The sequence below is a fragment of the Manacus vitellinus genome, unplaced genomic scaffold (assembly GCF_001715985.3).
Source record: "Manacus vitellinus isolate BGI_N305 unplaced genomic scaffold, ASM171598v3 scaffold_83_pilon, whole genome shotgun sequence".
In the NCBI taxonomy this organism is placed as follows: domain Eukaryota; kingdom Metazoa; phylum Chordata; class Aves; order Passeriformes; family Pipridae; genus Manacus; species Manacus vitellinus.
The window spans coordinates 1,184,277-1,207,396 of record NW_021940836.1 but is presented as its reverse complement, the minus strand read 5'-3'; the positions used below and the strand labels follow the sequence as shown (position 1 = coordinate 1,207,396).

At 40.8% G+C, this 23,120-nt stretch overlaps 1 protein-coding gene across 1 annotated transcript in view; it reads left to right on the top strand.

Annotated features, from left to right (window-relative positions):
- The window catches only part of LOC103758654 (ovostatin), a 31,736-nt gene extending 8,852 nt beyond the window's left edge, over positions 1-22,884 (top strand). Inside the window, exons 11-35 of the mRNA XM_018085579.1 lie at positions 209-367; positions 1,091-1,315; positions 1,536-1,593; positions 2,458-2,603; positions 3,000-3,143; positions 3,778-3,948; positions 4,601-4,734; positions 6,062-6,136; positions 6,831-7,059; positions 7,578-7,704; positions 8,931-9,052; positions 9,718-9,769; positions 10,092-10,175; positions 11,143-11,319; positions 11,802-11,883; positions 12,729-12,885; positions 13,349-13,423; positions 14,438-14,603; positions 15,226-15,446; positions 16,497-16,712; positions 16,853-16,977; positions 17,169-17,259; positions 18,949-19,020; positions 21,778-21,880; positions 22,744-22,884. Of these exons, the coding sequence (XP_017941068.1) occupies positions 209-367; positions 1,091-1,315; positions 1,536-1,593; positions 2,458-2,603; positions 3,000-3,143; positions 3,778-3,948; positions 4,601-4,734; positions 6,062-6,136; positions 6,831-7,059; positions 7,578-7,704; positions 8,931-9,052; positions 9,718-9,769; positions 10,092-10,175; positions 11,143-11,319; positions 11,802-11,883; positions 12,729-12,885; positions 13,349-13,423; positions 14,438-14,603; positions 15,226-15,446; positions 16,497-16,712; positions 16,853-16,977; positions 17,169-17,259; positions 18,949-19,020; positions 21,778-21,880; positions 22,744-22,796 (3,264 nt within the window). The 3' untranslated portion in view covers positions 22,797-22,884. The remainder of the gene's footprint in view (positions 1-208; positions 368-1,090; positions 1,316-1,535; positions 1,594-2,457; positions 2,604-2,999; positions 3,144-3,777; positions 3,949-4,600; positions 4,735-6,061; positions 6,137-6,830; positions 7,060-7,577; positions 7,705-8,930; positions 9,053-9,717; positions 9,770-10,091; positions 10,176-11,142; positions 11,320-11,801; positions 11,884-12,728; positions 12,886-13,348; positions 13,424-14,437; positions 14,604-15,225; positions 15,447-16,496; positions 16,713-16,852; positions 16,978-17,168; positions 17,260-18,948; positions 19,021-21,777; positions 21,881-22,743) is intronic.
- The last annotated feature ends 236 nt before the right edge of the window (positions 22,885-23,120 follow it).

Sequence of the window (23,120 nt, the reverse complement as noted above, 5' to 3'; positions counted from 1 at the left end):
AATTGCCTGTCTTTGCCTGTCACGGAACTGGTCCCTCAAAATATTGAGGAGTGTTTGCCTCTTCAGTACATTTCACTCTTGATTTCTACTCCCTGCAATTGTCCTCAGTGCTTGAGTGAGCATCCTCTAGTAAGCAGAGTATTTCTTTGTTGTTGTTGTTAGGTTTGGATTTTTTTCTGAATCCCTTATTTGTTGTTTTTTTGTTCAGATCACTGTGACAAATGTGAATGGTGAGCCTGCTGCCAACAAGACTGTCCTGCTGGAGCTCAATGAAGAATATCTGGCCAACTATACCACTAACAAAAATGGCACTGCTGCTTTTTCTATTGACACGTCCAACCTCTTTGATCCCCGTTTTAGGCTGACAGTAAGTAAATACAAGCTACAGTCTAATTCATTATGAAAATACTTTGTTGGAGAGAGGGATTAGAAGCAAAACCTGCAACCTATGTGAAACTAATATGAGAAAACACCAGAAACTCCAGTGTCTGAGAAGAGGCTGTCTGTATCCCAGCCATGTTTTTCGGTTGTAGTGATCTTCAGCACCTCCCTGCTTTTCTCTCCCACCGGAAGCTCCTTCTGCCTTCATCTTCCTTCTCTTCATTCTCTGTGCTAGAGAACCTTCCTCAGAGACTGCACTGCCTTCTCCATTCAGCCTGGATGCATGCCAACATCTTTTTACAGCTGCTGCCTGCTTCCCTGCATTTCTGCTCTAAGAAAGTAATGCCTGTTGCCATCACATGGTCTTCTTGTGTTGTCATGCCTTTGCTCTGGTATGATGGGAAGAGCTAAGAAAAAGCAAATTGTTTGAGAACAGTGCCATTCTAATTCACAGCAAATCCTAGCAGTTCACTCAGCTGGTCCCAAGCCTGAAAGAATCTGAAATAACCTCCCTACTGCAATAGGCTGCTCTGCACTGGTGAAGCACAAATTTTTCACACCAGCTCTTGCTCTTGGCTTAAACAGCCCCATAAAATCAGCTTCCCGACAGAGTATTTTAGAGGAAAGGTGTCTTTGCCTCTCACCTGCCTCGCATTTTTTTTATTTTCCACACTGTCGATTTTCCATGTATGATTCTTCTATTTCACAGGTCAGACAGGCACCAGATGACTGTGCAGACTTTACCTGGGGGAGTCATAATGAGCCCCAAGCCTCATTCTTTGTCCGGCGTTTCTACTCACGGACCAACAGCTTTTTGAAAATTGAGCCAGTGCCAGAGAAGCTCAGCTGTGGCCAGCAGCGAACAATCAACGTTCACTACGTCCTGAACAGAGAGGGCTACAGCAATACCACGCACACAAACTTCTACTATGTAGTGAGTGCTAATGTGACTCCCAAAACATCTCTTTTCTTTCACCTTCTCTTGAACACCATGTAAGGCAGAAATCTCCCAACCAGACAGTGGTTACAGATCATGGATCGACCTCAAGGCCTTTGAGGCTTTTCAGAATACCACTCAAAAACAATTATTTCATTGTGGAAAGGAGAAGGTGCTTTTGATCCAGTTTCATGAGATTTTTTTTTTTAATGCCCAGGTGATGACAAAAGGAAAAATTACTCTCAGTGGCCAGAAGCAAGTCAGCATTTCTGGTGGTAAGTTCTAGACCATATTACTACTCATACTTCAGAGCACCATTCTGAATACCAGAACAAAGTAAATTTTGTAAGAAGTGATGAAAGCAAAGAACTGTAGCTAAATCAGGTACTAGTTCCTAAATCCCATAACCTGTTACCACACACAGTATCATTTGCTTTTGCTGCAGTATCTAGCCAATCCCCTATTTCATAATCAAATTTATCTTGTTAATTGAAACATGAAAATTTTGTTGTGATCAAACATATGGAATGTTTTATTTCTTACCAAGGAGTGTTTACTGTTTCATAGTTATTCTGTGACATCCTACTCTTCACCAATCAGAATAATAAAACTTTTTAAAGGGATATTTAGCAGTTAACTCTCAAAATTCATTGCACTTTCAGAAGTCTCAAAATACCCACATATTTACCATCTTTGGTCTTAAGCTTAACTTCCTGTCCATGCACTACTAGTTTTCATCCATGTAGATAAGAACTTCATCTTTCTTAGCATTAAGAGAACTGTCCTTTAAATTAGGAGACTGGTCTATTTTCTCTGGCGTAGGAAGTTCCAGGTTTGAGACTGAAAGGTAATATTGTGCTCTTCTCATAACAATCATGCATAGATTTCCATGTTCAATTTCTTTTCAGTTTAGACCCCTCTCTGCAAAGCACCTTGGTCTCAGAATCTCCTGTATCTGTTGTCTTGCTGATGGAAGCTGTTCCTCAGCCACTGAGAGATGAATCTTCCGATATCCAATTTCCCTGGGTTTTATGGGTGCTAGTAGGTCATAAAGAAATATGTGGTCCTTCCACCAAAGCTGAGGTTTGCATAATCTCTTTTGCTGGCTTGTCTTCCTCTGATCCATCTTCCTTCCACAGCTTCCAGAGGTATATTCTCCATCACACTGACTGTCACTGAGAAGCTTGCCCCCAGAGCCAGACTGCTGCTCTATACAGTGCATCCCCATGGAGAGATAGTGGCTGACAGCTCTTGGATACACACTGATGTATGCTTCAAAAACAAGGTGAAAACCTTTACTTTCTTATTAAGGGAGATATATACATATATAAGCTGCCTCTTTGCTGAGAGAGCAGTTAGGAAATTACTTCATGAGGAGCCCTGCACAAGGGATGGCCTTTAGGAATGGAAAAGGTGCAGATGGGGCTGGAATCGTGAGAAGCTGTCCCTGGAATTGACGCATATGGTCAGACTCAGACAATAGAGTGGGGAGAGGGAGGTGGCTAGGGGATTACAGAGGTGGGGAATTTTTACAAACAGGGATTCCGAAGGGCCATCTAGCGGTGGGAGCTTTGCTCCACGGGGAATAGAATGAGTGCTGTTGAAAAGTGAGATTTAGATCTATATGCCAATCTGATTCTCCTGCTTTCCATGTAATTGTCTTGGATTTATTAATTTCCAGGTCCAGCTCAAGTTCTCTGAGAAGAAGAGTCTTCCAGGCTCTAAAGTTGGACTCCACCTTGAAGCCGCTGCCAACTCTTATTGTGCCCTGCGAGCAATTCAGAGTGTCCTTCATCAGTCTGGGCAAGAGTTTTCTGCTGAGAGTGTAAGCCACATCCACAGTCCTGTGTTCTTTTGAGCTAGGAACATCCAGAATAACATCCAGAGTTCCCACCTTTGATCTCTCTGCTGCTGACTGTATTTTTATTTATTTTTGCAAACAAAATATCCATGATTAAAGAAATATCTAAGGCAGTTGTACATATCAAAGACAAAAATTGATAGCAGCACACTGCCTTTGGAAATCATAACAGTGTAACACATATCCCAAGAATATGCCTAATGTAAATCCTTGACAGCATATTTCCTCACTGTGATTATGTCAAAATTGAATTTTTATGGCTCAAATAGGCCTTGGGCCAAGAGTGAAAGTGGTAGATGTCATCCAGTATCATGTAAAACTCCAGTTTCCTCTTGGCTTAGCTCAAGAGTGTATCTCCATGCTTTTTGGCTCAAGTTCACTCCACAAAGCCATTTCAATTCAGAAGAAGGAGAGTACAGTCCAGTCCTTCTTGTGTATCACCAGCCAAATTGCTTATTCCTCTGTAGGTAGGCATCAGTAGGCAAGCACACCAACATCAACAGGATTGCTCAGGGAACACCACAGGCTTAGAATATATGTGATTTTACACCTGCCTGAGACCCTCCTTGTGTTTACACTCATCATTCTCACCTCCTAGGTGTACTACCAACTTCGTGTGAGAGATTTATATGGCTATTACTACAATGGGCTCAACCTTGAAGATGTCAAGCCAGAGGAGTGTACCCCAACCAAAACCATCTTTTTTGATGGCTTGTACTTTGAACCTGTGAATGTCAGTCGTGATGGCGATGTCTACAGCATTTTCAAGGTATGTGGTCTCTGTGGCTCTTTAAGTGGGAGGTGTTCCAGAAGAATTCGTGTACACTAGCATTCAACTTTCTCAGATTCTCACTGCTAAGAGAAGGCAGCTGATGCCTGAAACTGCCTAAGGTCTCCAATCACCCAGTTTCTGCTTTCTTATCCCCATCATTTACTCAGGAGGACTGAAAATCACTACTAGATACATTCACTGGGATCCTGCCTATGCTGCTTAGTAGACATGTCTTAGTAGACATTTCCTAAGCAGGACCATGGCCTTGGTTCATGACTTCAGGCATTCCTTGTAAAGATTTTTGTCCCTGATTCAGGCCACTTGGTTCCTGATATGCTTGATTCCACCTCCCACTGGTCCCATGGCCTAGGACATAAGGCTAACATCAGACCAATTATTACTGCTCTTTACAGAACACAAGGTGTCATTGCTCCATAAAAAATGCACAGAAGGTTGGGGAGGTAGAGTTATGACATTCAGGGCTGAAAGAATGGGATGGGATGGGATGGGATGGGATGGGATGGGATGGGATGGGATGGGATGGGATGGGATGGGATGAGGAAGGAGAGAGATGAGGTAAGGTAACCAGTGAAATGCACTGGTAGTTAGTGTGTACTCTGAGTGACTTGACAGATTCTTTCACATTTAGAGTATGGGTCTGAAAGTCTTCACCAACTCTGCGCTACGGAAGCCAGTTCTGTGCAGTGAAGAAAAATTAGATGTGGAAGATTACCCTCACCTTTATGGTGCCCACGCCAATGCCAAGGTCTCAGGTAAAAGAAAGTTAATTCTGTATCTTCAGTCTCAGCCTACTTGGTCTTCAAACTGTTGCTTGTATAAAATAACAGCCAGTATGCTGGGGTTTTTTGGGGTGAAAAAGTCTATGTGTTCCAGTTTGCATCTAGTAATCTCTTTCTGACAGTCCTTGCAGTAGAGTCAATTCTCTCTCGCTTAGGTGCACAGTGCACGTAGAACAGACATGGAGTACTGGGATGCTGCTTCTTTCATAAACTGATATTAGTTTTCCAGGGTTTTTCAGGTCAGAACCTTTCATCAAATCATAATTCAATTATGTATTTAAAACAAAATGTCAATTCAGAAACATAACGGCAATTCCCAATGTCAAGACTTCACACAGCACTTAGCACACTTAGCACATAACCTCCAAAGCCTTTATAGGACAGCAAGAATTATGATTATCTTTCTTCAAGTTAGATTGCTCAGCAAAAGAGCAAAAGTAGCAAAATAGGTTGCTACAGGGGAAAGTATTACTCAATGCTAGGAAAAAGTTCTTCCTCATGAGCACTGTGGTTCACTAGAAGGTGTTGTCCAGGAGGTTCTGGAGTCTCCATCACTGCTAATCTTAAAAACTGAGCTGGACAAGACCCTTAAGCAACCTGATCTGACTTTGAAGCTAGTCCTGCTTCAAGAAGATTGGACTAGAAAACTACAGGGATTGTTCCCAACCTAGATTTCCTTCAATGAGTCTGTGGTTCTGTGATTCTAGGTCCAGCAGAATGAGAAAGTATTGTTATTTCCATGATACAGCTATGAAAACTGAGGTACCTCCATACTAAATTAGTTTTCAGGCATCACAAGTGAGTCCATAGAAAACTGGAGAGATGATCTTTGTTCCTAAAATCAGACCTGTAGTATGATTATAAGAACAAAAGTAGCTCCTGTTTTAACTACTGAATGGGGTAAAAATTAATAAGTTTTCAGGAAGGTTTTTAAAGCATTATAAGCTTTGGTTGCAATATTGGCCACTGTTGCCCATTTGCAAATCAGAGAGCTACTGGTAGAGGATGCCTTTCTAACTAGATGATGAGACCTTTCAGTACAAAATGAAGTGAAATGTCTTGTGAAATAGCTAATTTTTCTAGTTTTTTCCCATGGGAAAGAGAATAGATAAGAAACTGTTGCTTCCCGTACCCTTGATCTGTTAGAATTTTCCTTTTTTTGGTGGGAAAAAGAATGAAAAAAAGCTCAAACAGAATACTTGGTGTTCATTTTTATGGTGTCAAGCATGTCTGACCAAAGTTTAGATTCTTGTGTTTTGACCTCTCTAATATTATACTTTAACCATAGACCCACTTCTGGATGAGTCAAGGATTATTGGGGGTGGTGTTAGCACTGTTCGGAAATTCTTCCCTGAGACCTGGATTTGGGATCTGGTTCACACTGAGTGAGTATGTTCATCTTCACTGCTTTCCTCCTGTGTGAATTTTTGAGTTGATTCAGGTAGCTAAAATGGATTCTGTGAAGAAACCATGGAACATATGTTTGCTTTGTAGATGTGCGTCTACTTTTCCCATGTTGATCAATGACCACTGAACTCCCAACCTTGTACACAGTGACAAACCTACTTGAACTGTGAATGACAAATATTCTGTGCTCTGTCCCCCGTCTTTCTGTCAGGGAGAAATAAGGCCTAAGAGTAACATAAAAGTGTTTGTTAAGGAGAGAGCAGGAGAGAACCTTGTTTTTTTCAACCAATTTTTAATTCAGCAGCAGCAAACTTGGGTTATTTTGTTTTTCTTTCAGGCAATCCAGCACCTGGAATGAGAATATCTCCATCTTAACTGCCTATAGGCACTTGTCTAGAACATTAAATCTATGTGTTTTGGGCATTCTGTTTTTTCAAAAAACAATATTTCTAAATTTAAAAAGTTGAGTATTTGAGTGCTTTTTAACATGCAATTCACCAGCACCTTGATCCTTAGTTCAAGAATTATATTTTTTTTAAAAAATATGGAGAAGTATCTTGCAGAAAGTGAGATGAAAATGGAAGTACTGACTCCAGCAGAAAGTCTATTCTATAATTTGTCTTGAAAAATTCCTAAGATCATTGCCTATTCCATTCTTTTTATTCTCTTCAGTTCTAGAGGAGAGGTCAATGCCATTTACACCATTCCTGACACCATCACAGAATGGAAAGCCAGTGCTTTCTGTGTGCAGGATGACGTTGGATTCGGCATCACCTCACCTGTTTCACTGACAGCATTCCAACCATTCTTTGTGGATCTCACCTTGCCATACTCTGTCATTCGAGGGGAAAAATTTAATTTAATAGCCAACGTCTTCAACTACCTCAACAAGTGTGTCCAGGTATATCAAGTTCCTTTTTACTTCCTATATGTTTTGCCTGTTTCCCAGAGATCCCAGAATTCCCCTGCAAAATACACCAAAAATGCAAAGTGTTTAACTTCCACTGTATCCTCTGCCCGGTCCATTCCCTCTGTGGCTGGTCCATGGATGATAAGAACTTGCTCTTTATCCCTACATAACTTAGCTCTTCTTTTTGCTCTTGAAGGAGGAACTTGAGCGGGGGTACGGACATGTACTTGCAAAACACAATAAATACTGAGTTATGCAACAGTCTCTCAATAAGGCAACTCAGCTGATGAGCACAGACACCTTATTGTACTTCTGTCAAAAACAGACACTGACAGTGGGCAGTAAAGAGATGGATTTGCCACTTCCTCAGATAAATGTCTCATCCCTCTGTTCTGGTACAATCCTGCAGATGACAAATAACTTCTTCAGCAAGTTTCCCTTGCTCTGCAGCCTAACTTTAAGGGCAGTCGATTTCATTTGTAATCTTGCTCCTTCTTTCTTTGTCTCAGATCAGTGCCATACTAGCAAAGTCAAGTGACTACAAGGCAAAAATCCTTTCACCAGAGGGTAACACAGCAAGGGTGTGTGCCAATGAAAGAAAAACCTATATTTGGGCTATTAGCCCCCGCAAACTCGGTAAGATTGTCTTTTCATCACCTTGACTTGTCCCTGTTTGATCTTTCTACTTCCACCCTTTAATGGAGCATCAATAATCCACAAGCAGGCTTTTATGGGCAACTCCTCTGCAAATTTAGTACTGTACTTCTGCTAAAGCTTCCTTGGATGCACTGAATGAGCAATGAATTTTTCTGGCATTTTCTCTTTTCTGATTTTTGGTTAATCCATTTCCTGCCCATTTCGGGACAAACTCTTCACTTGCCAGATGTATGAAACACTGTCAGTTTTTCATGTGCATATGATCTTTCACCTAACAGTTTTGTATGTAACCAAATGTATTCAGTAAGAATATAATCTGCTAATAATTTTGGACTGGATTCTCAATGGGCAAAGAGGAAATTGCTCTTATCCAATTCTACAGCTGTGTTAGTTCACACTGCCTTAAAGTCAACACTGCCTTTTTTTAAAAAGCAGTTACAATGACTTGCATGTATAAGTGCTCCAAAAGTTGAAATACAAATAAACTTTTAATTAGCAGAGGTTTTGTCAAAATGAACCACAGATGGACCTTTTCTTGAAAAGATTGTTTCTAAAACCTGTATGACTCAATTATTTCAAACTCGCTGAGAAAGTTGTGAAGTTATAGTGAGATGAAAACTGGATATGCATAATAGTACTGCAGAGCTGAAAAAAAGAAGGCTGCTGTCTCACCCTGATAACTCTGATAATAACACATTTTGCTCCAAGTAAAAAGCTCCTTTGGATTTCCAGTATGCAATGACAGCAGGGGTGCGAGAGCAACTCTGCAACTTCAGGGTTGGTTCTCAGTGCTGCTGCAGCACTGAGGCTGCTCCTCAGTGTTGTGCCTCAGTTAATAAATTCCATCTGAAGGAAAGAGGCACAACTAAAGCATAACAGAGCTATAGCCAAATTATTGCAACACTACTCTAGGCCAGAAAAAGCTCAGCAAAAGGCTAAGAAGGGGTGGAAACTGGTAGTGAGAACTGTCCATTTTTTGGCCAGGATCACCCCTATTTTTTAACTCATACTATGGCCCAGGCAAGTTCTCCTTGCCACTAGTGGACAGATGCAGAGCCTTCATGCAATTTGTTTATGCTGAACTGTCTTTAAAGAAAATACATTTCTCAGCGGTTCATCAGCCTAGAAAAGGCAGTGAAAACCAGGAGTAACTGTGGACATTTGGAGATAACTTCCTTTTCTTGCGCTGGTGCGTGGCTTTCCAGGTGAAGTGAAATTCGTGATTACGGCTGAGGCCAAACTGAATACCAGAGGTACTGAAAACAGCACATCTTCAGAAGAGGAAACAATTTACAGGGACACCTTGATTCAAACCCTACTTGTTGAGGTATGGTAGGAGATCTGCATGTGCTTTCTGCCTTGTGGAAACTGTTATCTATAGCTGTGGACTAGAAGCAGTCAGTTAGTGTAAGGAGGCAAGGCATCTGATGCAGATAGAGCTGTGTACAGTAGGGTTCTCCTTATGAAAATGAGACTGAAAAATCACAGTGGTAAGTGTCATCCACTGTTCTCCTTCCACTGTCTCCTTCTTGGGAACATGAGCACACATACCCTGACAAACCATGGATGTCAGTAGAGATATTGCCAGAAGGGAGGAGATTCCATACCTGCTTTTAAGTACCTTTAGCCTGTGACTTGCAAACTAGGGAGGGAGTTGGAGGGAAGACATAAAAGGAAAAGGATCTATCTTGAGCATCATAAAGCAACAGCTACATAGGATTAGTTGGACAGAGTCTCTCTCAGAGGCTGGAAATGCCTATTTTATAACTGCTTTTCAAGAAGGAAGGTGCTCTAGACAGGATGTTGGATAAGAGAGAGAGAGTCATGGACCAAGAGATAGTGTAGTGGAGATAGGGTAGGACTGGGTACAAGAGGTGCACTGTTTGGATAGTCACATTCACATATTGATTCACATCCTTGAATTGTTGTGGTTTCATGGTAATTTTCTACACTTTCCTTCCTCTTCCTGACCACTTCCCTGCAATCAAACAGCCTGAAGGTGTTAAAAAGGAGTTGACTCAGAGCTCCCTCATCTGTGCAAAAGGTAAGGCAAGTTCATTCATTCGTTCAGTTATTTATTCATTCATTCATTCCAGGGAGTCAGTGGAACTACTTCACTGTCTTGTAGATCTTGTCTCACAAAACCAGAGACCCTTCCAGGAGAGGAAAGAGGTTCTCAGGGTCATGGTGCTAGTCTAAAATTTAGGGTTTTCAGAGATACCTCTGACTCTTCGGGCAAGTCTCTGTGGCATTTTCTTTACCAAGACTGCAGATTCTAAAAGTCATTGTAGTCATGCTTAGAAAGTGAAGACTTCTGGAAAAAAAACATGGGTTTAACAATTCTTGTTGTTACCTTTTCTCATCAGGCATAAAGATTTCTGAACCAGTGCCTCTCAGCTTGCCAAGAAACCTAGTGCAGGGATCAGCCAGAGCTTATTTTTCCGTCATTGGTAAGTTTAGTACTAAGAATAAAAGTGAATGGCACTCCTCTTGTGCTGTACCAAGTGCTATCATGTATACACATGCAAACTTAATGTAAAGTTGAGGAAGTAATTAATCTTGATTTCACAGTATAAGTTTTCTTCTTTGCAAAATGGAAATGAGAGGCAAAAGTTCCTCAAAGTTCTCTCATATCAAGAGAAGACAAAATAGTCCAATTTTTTCAACTTATATTGCATTTCAGACTATACTGCTTTAGCATATCCTGTTCTGTAGAGTAAAACAGCTAATTCAGCTGAAAAGCAACATAAGGCAGACTTCTTCAAAAAAATTATCTTGATTTCTTGGAAAGAAGGCTTCAGAACTTTGCTGACTACATAATTTCAAATTTATCATTTTGCATAATGAAAAACATTTGTAAGTCAATAAGCTCCCATAAAATAAAAGTTTCAGGTCCCAATCAAATCTACTTATCTGAAAGTCTTTATTAAGACTTGAGAGTTCTCTTCAGTGAATTTTTTCTGAGGTTCTGAATTCAGATTGTTTTCTAAATACAATTTACAATTGTTTTTCATATCTGTGTCTGTGTGAGACTTGCTGATACTGTGCAATATAGCCTCTGTAGCCCATCAGCATCTTACCCACACAGCATTCTCACATGTACATGAAAACACAGGAGGCAGGTTGTAAAGGGCAGGGAAATCTAACCCTTTTAGTGATTCATAGCTGTTTCTCAGAAGCCATGCCAGCCAGTATTCATGCTCATTCTTTTTCTCTCAAATTCTCAGTTTCTTCCAGGTGTCCAGCATTCAGACAAGACATTAAAAATGGGGCATTATAATGCTTTTCTTCTATGTTGTGTCTTTGGTTACTGTGATTACTCTATATTAGTCGTTGCTCTTGGATTCATAGTAATATAAAGCAATGAATGTAATAAAAGCAAGTTTGAGTTGACTTCTTATATCTTTCATTCTTCAGGAGACATTTTGGGTACAGCCTTGAGGAACTTAGATAACCTTCTCCATATGCCTTATGGCTGTGGAGAACAGAACATGGCCTTGTTTACACCCAACATCTATGCCCTGGATTATCTGAATAAGACTGAGCAGCTGACTGAAGAGATTAGAGTCAGGGGTACTGGATATTTATCCACAGGTGAGAGGTTTTCAAATTCTTCCATCTTATTCCCCAGGAAAGTGGTCACAGCATCAAGCCTGACAGAGTTTAAGAAGTGTTTGGACAACAGTCTCAGGCACATGGTGTGATTCTTGGGAAAGTCCTGTGCAGGACCAGGAGTTGGACTCGATGACCCTTGTGGGTCCCTTTCAACTCAGAATATTCTGAGTGATTTAATGCTGTGATTGTGTGTACTGAGTTCTTAAGCTCTACGTGGTGAGCACCAATCTCTGAATTCTAGCACCACATTTATTGCGTAAGATCAGGCAATGAAAGCACCCCAAAACAACATGTCATTCTTCCAGGAGTAAAAGCAGCTAGAATTCATAGTGATTGGCTATATTCACCAGACATACATTACTTGATATTAAATCCAAAAGTCTTACTGCTTCAGTTGAACAAACAGCAGAGCTAGTCCTTTTCTGTGATTAGAAAATGTGTCTTCTTTATTATGTTTTCAGGTTATCAAAAACAGCTGTCATACAAACACCAGGATGGATCCTACAGCTCCTTTGGGAGACGAGATAGGGAAGGGAGTGTATGGTAAGTGATGATAACTTCTATTTCCCTAACACAGGATCTTTAGGCTTTGAAAAATGATCAAAGTATTCAGTGATTCTTATTTTTAATAGTCTAAATGGATATAGCTCAATTAATTTGAATCCCCTAGTAAAGGAGAGATTAATAAACTGGAAAGAGTGCAACAAAAGGACGGTATGATGACTGGGAGCTGGAGTACATAATGTTCAAGGGGAAACTGAAGAATCTGAGTTTGTTCAGCCTGTAGAAAAGAAAGCTAATGGGAAATCTAGGTGAAGCTTTCTGCTACCTAGATGGGGACTGTGGAAAACACAGGGTCAGACTATTGTCAGGGCTGCACAGAGTAAGGACAAGAGTATGTCCTTACTCAAATGGCAACAAAACCAACTCTAACTGGGTAGAAGGAAAAAAAAATCTTGCCCAGGAGAAGGCTGCAGCACTGAGACAAATGCCCAGAGAAGATGGGGATATCTCTATTCCTAGTAACTTTCATATGATTGGAGAAAAGACTGAGCAACCTGACAGAACTTTGAACTTCTGACCTAGTTTGTTTCATAATTCTATTAACTAAGCTTAGAAATTACTGACATCAATCATTGAACTGTGTCTATACTTTACCCCTACTCTGAAAAATGATTTCAGGACATGTTTTTTAGTAGAAATATCAAGTCTGTATTTAATATCAGCATTTTATCTAAGTTATTTATTTAAAACTTAGAAAACGCTGCTTTAACCTCAAACATTATGAAGTTCATTTTATGTCATTTTCTATGCACATCCTATGCACTGGTAAATCTTCTTGGTCTTGTTCACACCATACCTGCTTTCTGTTTCTGGACCACCTGCAGGCTCACTGCCTTTGTGTATAAGTCATTTGCACAAGCCAAACGCTACATCTACATTGATGACAATGTCCAGTCTCAAACTTTGATCTGGCTGGCAAGCAAGCAGAAGTCAGATGGCTGCTTTGAAAATGCTGGGTCGCATTTCAACAATGCTTTGAAGGTAACTGAGTATAGTCCCAAATTTCCAGTCCCGCTGTTAGGATTGATTTGGACAATTTCTGACAGACACAAGCTTGCCACCACACCCTTACTCTCCCTAGTACTGTTCTCTTGTGTCTCTCATATACAAGCAGAGCATGATTCTTATGTCTGCAATTGATGATGAAATAAAAACAATTCGAACTTTCCGAGTTACAAATCTCAGGCTTTATTTTCCATTACTGTATTATGTGCTTAGCCATAGGTTATAATGTGCTTTATCATGTATATGCAAAAGTCAAGAAAATGCATTAAATAATTTTAACTTTATATTAAGTGAACTTGATCTTTCTTGTTCCTGTGCACACAGGGAGACAGAAATTACTTCAGATCTCAAATCTAACTGATATATGAGCTATGAATTAATTATGTTGTTTCTTTCTAGGATATTTGTACTAACCAATTCTTTGCTTGTTTTTCATCAGGGTGGAGAAGAGGTTGAATATTCACTCACAGCCTATGTGGTGGCAGCATTGCTGGAGGCTGGACACTCTGCTGCAGTAGGTATTTGGTGCTCTGTTAGTACAGTCAGCCATTTGTCAAAGAGTGCACAAGTCATAGTCCTCACATCTGTATTATTTAACAATGTGGAACTTGAATAATGATTGTAGGACAGTAGCAGTCTGTAGACAGTAGTTTCCAGAACCCTGAAGTAGCCATAAGTGTTTGATGAGTGTAACAAATCAGTTATGTATCTAGTAACTATGGATTAACTTAAAAAACCTCTATGGAATCCAGTTTTAAGTAATAGTAGTCTAAGTAGGTGCAAAATCCAGACTGAATTTGCCCACCCCATTCAGAGTCCACTTTGGAATTTTCTCTGAATTTGCCCAGTCCAAAGTTCAGGCTATTCAAACCTTCAGTCCTGCAAAATCACCCTGTACATTTGGATCCAAGCTGTGTTTCCATTTCTCTGTGGAATTGTTAGTAATGGGAGGAAATGATGAGTTGCTGGTGGGAATACTAGACATAGGGCAATGACATCCAAGTTCTGTTCTGCATAGTATACTTCCTGCATTTCCTTGTCACCCTGTTTTTATGCTGACTTTGTTCTTTTATAATGGGGAAGAGGAGAATTACTCCCAAGCTGACAAATATGTTCTAGATGTGCTGATTTTTTGCACATTTCTCAGTTCCTTTGGTATGGGCCATCATTTAAGTATCTGAGACCAGGATGAAAACATTGTGCAGAATCAAATAGTTCTTCAGCAACATTAATTTAGTTTCCAGTATCTTTGCAAGAACCTGGTACCATATGTTTAAGTGAAGCTGCGTAGATAAGACATGGTAAGTAGTGTGCTGGTAATGTCTGAGGTGAAGTAGATCTCGCAGAGATAGTCTGTAAGGCTGAAAGGTTTGATACACACTGTAGGCCCTTAAACATGCCATGGATAATGTATATTTCTAGCATGAAGGATCAGTGATTGCAGCTTAAACAGTGACGGAAGTATTTAAAGAGAAGCAGAGACACAAACCCAAGCACCTGACAAGCCTACTGTGTTTTGCATTATCAGCATCCTGTCATTCAGAGCGGCATGAACTGTTTGGAGACTGCATTTGCCAATGGGGTCCACAACCTGTATAACCAGGCCCTCTTTGCCTATGCTTATGGCTTAGCTGGCAAAGAGAAAAGACACCAGTTCTTCCTGGAGAAGCTGGACAAGACAGCTGTCAGAGATGGTAAGGGCAGTATGGACATGGTACAAACAATACAGCTGACAGAATGGCATGTTGTGTGATGTAAGCTATTCTGATGCACAGTTTCCACATGCATGCTGTTCCCTTCCCATTTCATGCCTGCTATGCTACTGAATTTATCTCTAGGAGTTTTTCTGTCTGTCTGGTTGGGCTTCACAAAAGTTTGAGCTGTGGCCTGATCTTCCAAGAATTATGAGACAATTTAGGTGGAGAGAGAGTCCTCCACAAGTCTCAGTCCAAGGTACTGGAAGATTGTATCTAATTTCATGATTAGGTTCCTCTTCTACATGCTGAACAAACCCAGTTCCCTTCACTATATGTGCTTCTGTCTGTGACTGCCTTAGCATCCTTCTGCTGCCCTGCCTTCACTTCAGTCTCTCTCTAACTTATACAGCCTCCTTTTATTAATTCTCTTTCCATCACTTTCTGTTTTCTTTTCCATAAATCAATAAAACTTACCCAGTTCAGGACACCCACAGCTTAAAAAATTTCCTGAATAGAGGGAGAGACAGAATTGTATATCTATTTCCTGCAATGATACTGCAATGAATAAAACAGCAAGTAATTTTTCCATACTTTTTACACCCCACTTTTCTGTTTTCAGGTGGTTCAGTTTATTGGCAGAGAGAAAATAAGCCACCAGCAGAACATTTCCCTGACTTCTATTCCCGTGCCCCTTCTGCTGAGATTGAAGTTACCAGCTATGTGCTCCTGGCTTTGCTCAACAGAACAAAATTTGCTCCAGAAGACTTGTCCCATATTTCCCGCATTGTGTTCTGGCTTATCAAGCAACAGAACCCATATGGTGGTTTTTCCTCCAGCCAGGTAACAACTGGGTGTGGTAAAAAGAAAACTTCTGGGAGCAGTCCAGTCTGCAAGCTGAATCTCAATACTGAGACAATGCTTCCTGACTGCATATTGATTTGAATAATATTTGATAATTGGTGCTCACACAGGTTATCTTGTCAGGACACATCATGCTCTTTGTAGGCAGCTTCATACATAATTTAGTTTTAGGTAATGACAATTTACCTGAGTTCCAAGTTAGAAGTAGACAGCAGTCACTGTTGCCACAGCATTATACCAGGTCTTTTGGGTTAATTGAAATCTGTTGCCCCAGAATCACAGAATGGGTCAGATTGGAAGGGACTACAGTGGGTCATCTGGTGCAACCTCACTGCTCAAGCAGGGTTATCCTAGAGCACACTGCACATGATTGCATGCAGATGGTTCTTTAATATCTCCAGTAAGGGAGACTTCACAACCTCTCTAGGCAGCCTGTTCCAGTGCACAGTCACCTGCACAGTAAAGAAGTGTTCAGGTGGAACTTCCTGTGCATCACTTTCTACCCATTGCCTCATGTGCTATTGCTTGGCAGCACTGAGAAGAGCCTCTTTGCATCTTCTTGACACCCTCCCTTCAGATACTTATAGACATTGATGAGGTCTCCTCTCATTCACCTCTTTTTGAGGCTGAACAGGCCCAGCTCCTTCAGCCTTTCTTTATGAGATGCTTTATTCCTTTAATAATCTTTGTCACCCTCCTTTGGACCTGCTGCAGGAGCTGCATGTCTCTCTTTATTGAGAAGCCCAGAACTGGACACAGCAGTCCCAATGTGCCTCACTAGAGCTGAGAAGCTCTTCCTAATGTGCCCCAGGTGGCCTTCTTGGTCATCAGGGCACACTGCTGACTTAAGGTCAGCTTTTTGTCCACCAGGACAAGTTCTACAAGGAACTTGTATCTTGTCTCCTTAGCTCCTTGCAAAGCCCCTCTCCATTTATAAGCACTGATAAAGCATCAAGGAAATAGGAGCTGTGCTAATCTCACGTACCATCTTACACTTGGGTATCTAATTAGGGATTGTTCTCTTTTCAGGACACTGTTGTTGCTCTCCAAGCTTTAGCCCAGTACGGATACCTCACTTTCTCAAAAACAAATCTTAACACGGTCAAAGTCCACTCTATGGAGTCCCCCAGTAGGATTTTCCAGGTGAATGACAAGAACCGCTTCTTACTGCAGCAGGCTTCCTTGCCTACTATTCCGGGGAATTACAGTGTGGAAGTGAATGGCACTGGCTGTGTTTATCTGCAGGTAAGCAAGCTGGAAAATCAGCACAACCTCTCTAAGATATAAGCGTGGGGTTCTCCATACTTTTTTCCTCTGCATATGTCATGCCAAAGACACAAAACCCTTTAAGTCCATTACCATCTCACACTTTCCATCTCTTTTAGACCACTCTGAGATACAACATCCATTTGCCAAAAAAAGTTGCAGGATTTTCTCTCTCCATAAGGACAGCGAATGTATCTTGCACAAGCAACTACCCACCAAAGTTTGACCTTGTCCTCTTTGCCAGGTAACTTTCTTTCATTGATCTACCCTCTTGCATTCACAGTTTTGTAAAGCATGCAAGAAAGGATTTAAATACAAGTAATTTGCTGCTGTGCAGCTATAGGAAGAAAAACAGGATTGTTGGAAGCTGAAAATGTTATTCACTGATCTCCTTTCCATTTGCGGACCAGACTAACAGACCTTTTCTCATTTTAGTTACACAGGAAAGCGTAAAGTCTCCAATATGGCTATTGTTGATGTGAAGATGCTCTCAGGTTTTGTTCCTGTAGAATCATCCCTGAAAAAGGTAAAAAATGGAACCAGTGTAAATTATAAACCCTGAAAACATAAGAAGTTGATAAAAATAGTCTCTGATTAGCAAATTGGAGCCCCGTGGGAGTATTGTAAAGTCCCTGGGAAAGGCCTTCTGTCACATACTCTGTGTCTCAGACTTGTAGCTGTTCATCTGTTGGAGACAAATCTGCTAGGAGTTGCCAAATCCAGTAGCCCAAAAGAGGTGAGACTGCTGCAGCTTCATATCCGCATTCAAATCCAACCAACGGCAATGTTCAGTGTATATTCACAATAGGCAGGCATGTATACTATACATGATATATACATATATACATATATACATATATACATATACACATATATACATATATACATACATATATACATATATACATATATACATATATACATATATACATATATACATATATACATATATACATAAATACATGATGGTCACACAGATCAGTAAAGACAGCACTTCCACAAAACAGATAACACAAATGGCCTTATCCTGTTCCCTTTTCTGGCTGATCAGACTAAAAGCTCATTGTGGAAAAGATAAATAAATAAATATACACATGGACACACAAGCAAATACAAATACACAATGTGGCTCCTTCAGATAACTGACCTAGGACACTCAGTCTGCTCAGTAGCTGCCCCGGGATCCTTGTTCTGTACAGTTGCTGGCCCCTGGGCATATGCCTCCTCAAGACCTCAGCCCCAATTCAGCACCTGGAACTGAGGGTTCCATCACCACATATATCCATGGTGAATGCCTCTATAAGCAGTCTTAGACATGCAGCAGATGGGATGGGGTCCCCTGGTCTCCTAGTGGCCTCACACAGACACATACAAACGACTCTTCGGTAGGTGGTTCAGCCCAATAACCTGATCAGTGTCTCCCTCCAAGACCGTATGGTGTCTCCAGAAATAGGTTTGGACATCTTGGTCCCTCTGGTGGCTAACTCAGATCCTCTGGTGTCATCAGTATTTGAGACAGAATTACACCTGCTTCAGTAGCTGGCTGCCAAGTCCCTTTACTAACTCACCAGCTAGTCCAGTTTGGTATTCACTGGCTACCACACACCGACATACACACCCACATACAACAAGCCTGAACTCTGGGGTATCTGGCACCCCAAACACACAGTTTCTGTTATCTGTGGTCCCTTCTTCAGTGATGGGCACTGCCTACACACACATCCACACAGAACAGAGAGCCCTTCACCCAGCAAAATAGTCAGGAACAGAGACAAATAAGAAGGCAGGAGAGACTGTGGTGACCAGGTGCAACTGGCCCCTTTTATATAATTTTCCACTCTTTTTCATTCCAATTGGACTTTATCCTTCTCTTTGTTCCTTCTGGTTCTTCCCCTAAACATGCTGTGATAATTTTTATTGAGTCAGGTTGGGCCGCAGAAATTAATTGTAAATTTTTGTTGAAATGAAAGCAGTCTTCAGTTACCGATAAAAGTCATAAGCATCAAAGCTGCCTAGTAAAACTGTTCACCACTGTGACTGGCTTGCACACATCGGTTATGAACACATTCAACTTGCATTTCTTTTTTTGGCGACTAGATGGCAGGGTGGCATAAAAGGAGAGTAGCAGCCACTTTAAATGCATTTTGTCGTGGAATCTGTGAATCTCCTCAGCAAATCTCTGCATTAATATTGCTATCTCTTGCCTTGTTTAAAGCTTCAGGATGAGAATTCTGTTGTGGATCGTGTAGACATCAAGAACAACCACATATTCTTCTATCTTCAGAAGGTAAGTTTGGGAGGTTTTCTTTCAGTTTTATTAAATTGGAAGTTTAAAACAGACTCACAGACAGAAGAAAAATCTCATTAATAGCAGATTAACACTACACTTACCTTAAAGATGTAAACGTACTTCACTCAGTCCAACATCAAATATATATATATAGTTGTGTGCGTGTGTGTGTGTGTGTATGTGTGTGTATGTGTATATTTATATATATATATACATATATATATACTCAGTATTGTAGTCTACAGTGAAGAGATATACATTTATTACTTTTTTGTGAAGCATGTTGTATGGTTAAATAGCATTTCACAAATGTAGCTAAGTTGCATTCCATATTGCAAAAGTTCCTAGTCTACATAATATTCCTCAGCCTCCATGTGATGCTTCTTACCAGTTCATCTGGGAGTGCTTCACAAGGAGTCAGTATCATCTTCCTTCCTTTTAGGGAGGTTTCTGTATGAAAAGAATCATAGAATTATAGAAATTATCCACCAAATAGTCTTCCTTCAAATCCATGTGTCTCCAATTGGAAGACAAGGATGTCATGTGGGACCGTTTCAAGGCCTTACAGAAATCTAGGTAGATGACATCGGTCGGTCTTCCCTTGTCAACTGTTCAAATATGATGAAGAGTGCCTTGGCAACAACATCAGCCAGTTCTCAGGACCCTGAGAACCCTGTCATCCAGTCCCATAAACTTGTACCTATTCATCTTCATCAAATGGTCTCAAACCTGCTCTTCACTTACTGTTGGAGGAACTTTGCTCTCTCAACCCCTCCTGCAGCTTCAGGGACTCGAGAGACATGGGAAGCCTGACTGCCAGTGAAGACTGAGGTGAAGTACTCATTGAGTACCTCCGCCTTCTCCATACCAGTCGCCACCAGTTCTCCCTTCTCTTTTATAGAGGTGGTACACTCTCCTTGGCCTTTCTTTTCTTTCCCATGTACTTATAGAAACCCTTCTTGTTATTCTTTGCATCCCTTGCCAAATAACAATCCATCTGTGGTTTGGCTTTCCTGATCTCATACTTAAGCATCCAAACCATACCTCTGTACGCTCCCTCAGTCACTTGTCCTTGCTTCCACTGGTTGTGCATTTCCTTCTTACCCCTCAGTGTGAAGAGCACGTCCTTGCTCAGCCATGCTGGAGTCCAGCTCTGCCTTGTCTGATTTCCTACACATGGACTCTACGAAAAGCAATCTTAAAGAGTTGCCAGCTCTGGTCTAAAACTCTGTCCCTAAGAGCAGTTTCCAGGGGATCTCATTCACCAACTTCTTAAAGAGCTGGAAATTTTCTTTTTCAAAGCTCAGAGTCTGAATTTTGCTCCTCACCAGTTCCTTGAGATAATAAACTCACCCTGAGAACTGTCACAGCCCAGGCTTCCTCTGCTCTTAACCTCCTTAATGAGGTCATCTGCACAGGGAAGCACCAGGTCCAGTAATGCTTCTCCTCATGTTGGTTTGTCCAGTACTTGGATCAGAATTGTTCCTCAGTGTATTCCAGTAGTCTCCTGGATTGCCTACAGCCAGCTGTGTTGCTTTCCCAGCAGATGTCCCTGAAGCTGAAATCCCCCAGTAGGATGACAGCTTGTGAGCATGATGCTTCCTGGAGCCGATGCTGATGCTTCCTGGCCTTGTCAACAGCCTCCTCATAGTCAGGTGGCCTGTGGTAGACCCCAACAGCCAAGTGTCCTTTGTTGGTCTGGTTCTTGATTTTTATCCACAAGCTCTCAGCCCGTTTGTGGCTGTTTCTCAGAGGCAGCTCTTCACAATCCATCCATTCCTCAATATAGAGGGCAACACACCTGCCTGTCCTTCACAGCCTATCTCTTCTGAAAAGCTTGTAGCCCTCCTTGTAAAGTGCTTCTAGAGAAAATAATAGTCTTGCTGCATCAATGACATTAATAAAAGGAATGAGAAAGGAGAAAAATATACTTCAAACCAGAAGGGATCTTAAAATACAAGAAGGGAAAGAGAGGTGAAGCAAAAAGGAATAGTAATCATATAGACGTCTCAAATGGCAATTTTTATAAGTTGGTCTCCAAGGATCTACTAAGGAAGACTGTAGTTAGTATTCTGTATTCACAGAAAAGCTGAGATGTTGAGATATGAAAAATTTACCAAGAAGGGCACCAGTGATGGAGACAGTTATCCGGAACCCCTGTCCATTGCTCCATTCCTTTAAAAAGGTCAGCAAGATAAAATCACAGAAAAATGGAGAAGAGAACAGTGACACCATCCCAGGCATGCAAGAGAAAGCTTGAAAAGCAGAGAAAGAGGAACAAGGAGGAAAGTTTGGGACATTTGGCTACAAGAGTGTGGAATGAGGAACAGAACCACAAGGAAAATGAAGATATTGAGTTCAAAGTTATTAAAGAGAGGAAAGTATGGAGAAAAGTATTAGGGGTATTGAAGGTGATTTTAGTTGGGAAACGCAAGGAAAGAAACAAACAGCAACTTTCAATTACAGGATGAATGCTGATGTGCTGAAAAACAGGGAATGGTTGAGCTAATTTGCAATGGAAATATGAAGAGAAAGAAAGAAAAGAGCACACAATTTTAGCAGCAACAAAATACATTTAGTAGCAGCTTTTAAACAATTACTTGATTTGACATCAAATTTACAAACTGGAGAGAACTGCACAATGACATATTTTGTCACACAGTCTGATAGAGAAATGCATCTGTTCAACCTTGGCCTCAGGGATAGTTATGAAAAGATAAGTTTTGATGCATTTTCTTGTCTTGCCATTTCCAGGTTTCCCAGAAAGAAATCAACTTCTCCTTCAGTGTGGAGCAAAGCCTGCCTGTATCAGATATCAAACCAGTGCCTGTACATATGTATGATTACTATGAAACAGGTAGGTGACCTGAGTAGGCCTCAGTAAAAGGCCTTTGAAACCAAAGGAGAGACAAATGGAAACCCACTTAGCAATTCTGCTGCTTTTTGATTGCTAAACCGCAAAGGGTTTGCAGAGCATAGACAGTTTCCCCCTCCTTTCTTGCTTCCTTTCAACATAAAGCAGATTAGAAAGCGATACATCAGGAGTAGCTTTCTTACAAACCAAAAGGAAGTGTGGTTCCACAGTTTGAACCCGATGCTTAAAATCAATAATTGAAAAACAGCAATGTTGCTAACTTCTCTGATCTGGATTATCTAATTTTTTTTTTGCTTAACATTGCCATAGTAGGCTGCAATCAAAAAGATTTTCCTTAGAAGAATTTAAATACTTAAGCAGGAATGACAGTCCCCCTGAACTAAAAAGGAGTTTAAGTAACTAAAAATAGAAAATTCAGTGCCTGACCACCTCTTTTGAAGTGATCTCAAGGACGTATGGTTGCATTAGACATTACTCAGTTGTGGAATTTATGTTATTAAAGCTGTAGCTCAGGTTTCCCGAAGCTTTTCTCAAGCTTTGAACAACCTTTGAGTACTGCATCCTAGTGGATTAGCAGGAGCAGCAATCAGAGAATTGACCCTGGAGTGCATTTTCTGCCAGCTGATCCACATCTGGCATGGTCACAGCAATGATTTGTACAGTCAGAGGAGAGCATTGGTCTCTAACTATGCACTTCTGCAACTGGGTGCCTTGGCAACTGGAAGACTACCACAAAATTTATCATATTTTCTGGTTCGTAATGTGTTAATCACAGGTGTACATAGAGTGCAGTTAGAATGATTTCTCACTCTCATGCAAATGTCTTCATCCTTTCTTCTTTCCAGATGAATATGCCCTTTCAGAATACAACACACCGTGCTCCCTGCCTTCCAACTGAAATCAGATATGTGCCAGAAGATGTAATGATTCAAAAAGTATCAGGCAAGCATTTACAGAGGAAGAAGTGGATAAGAGATTTTGTTGTTTCTGGGAGTGCAATGAAAAGCAGTAGAATAATAAGGAATAAACAAATCCCATATTGCAGTAGATCACTTCAAAAAGAACTTGGGGTCAGTGTGGATTAAAAACTGCAGATAAAGTGTTCTTCCTAACAAGGGAGATACTGTGCAGTTGTTAACCCTGACCATCCATCTTCTTTGAAACTCATGATATATTCCAGTGGGAGCTTTATGTAAAGGTAAACACCTGAAATGTGTGTTCT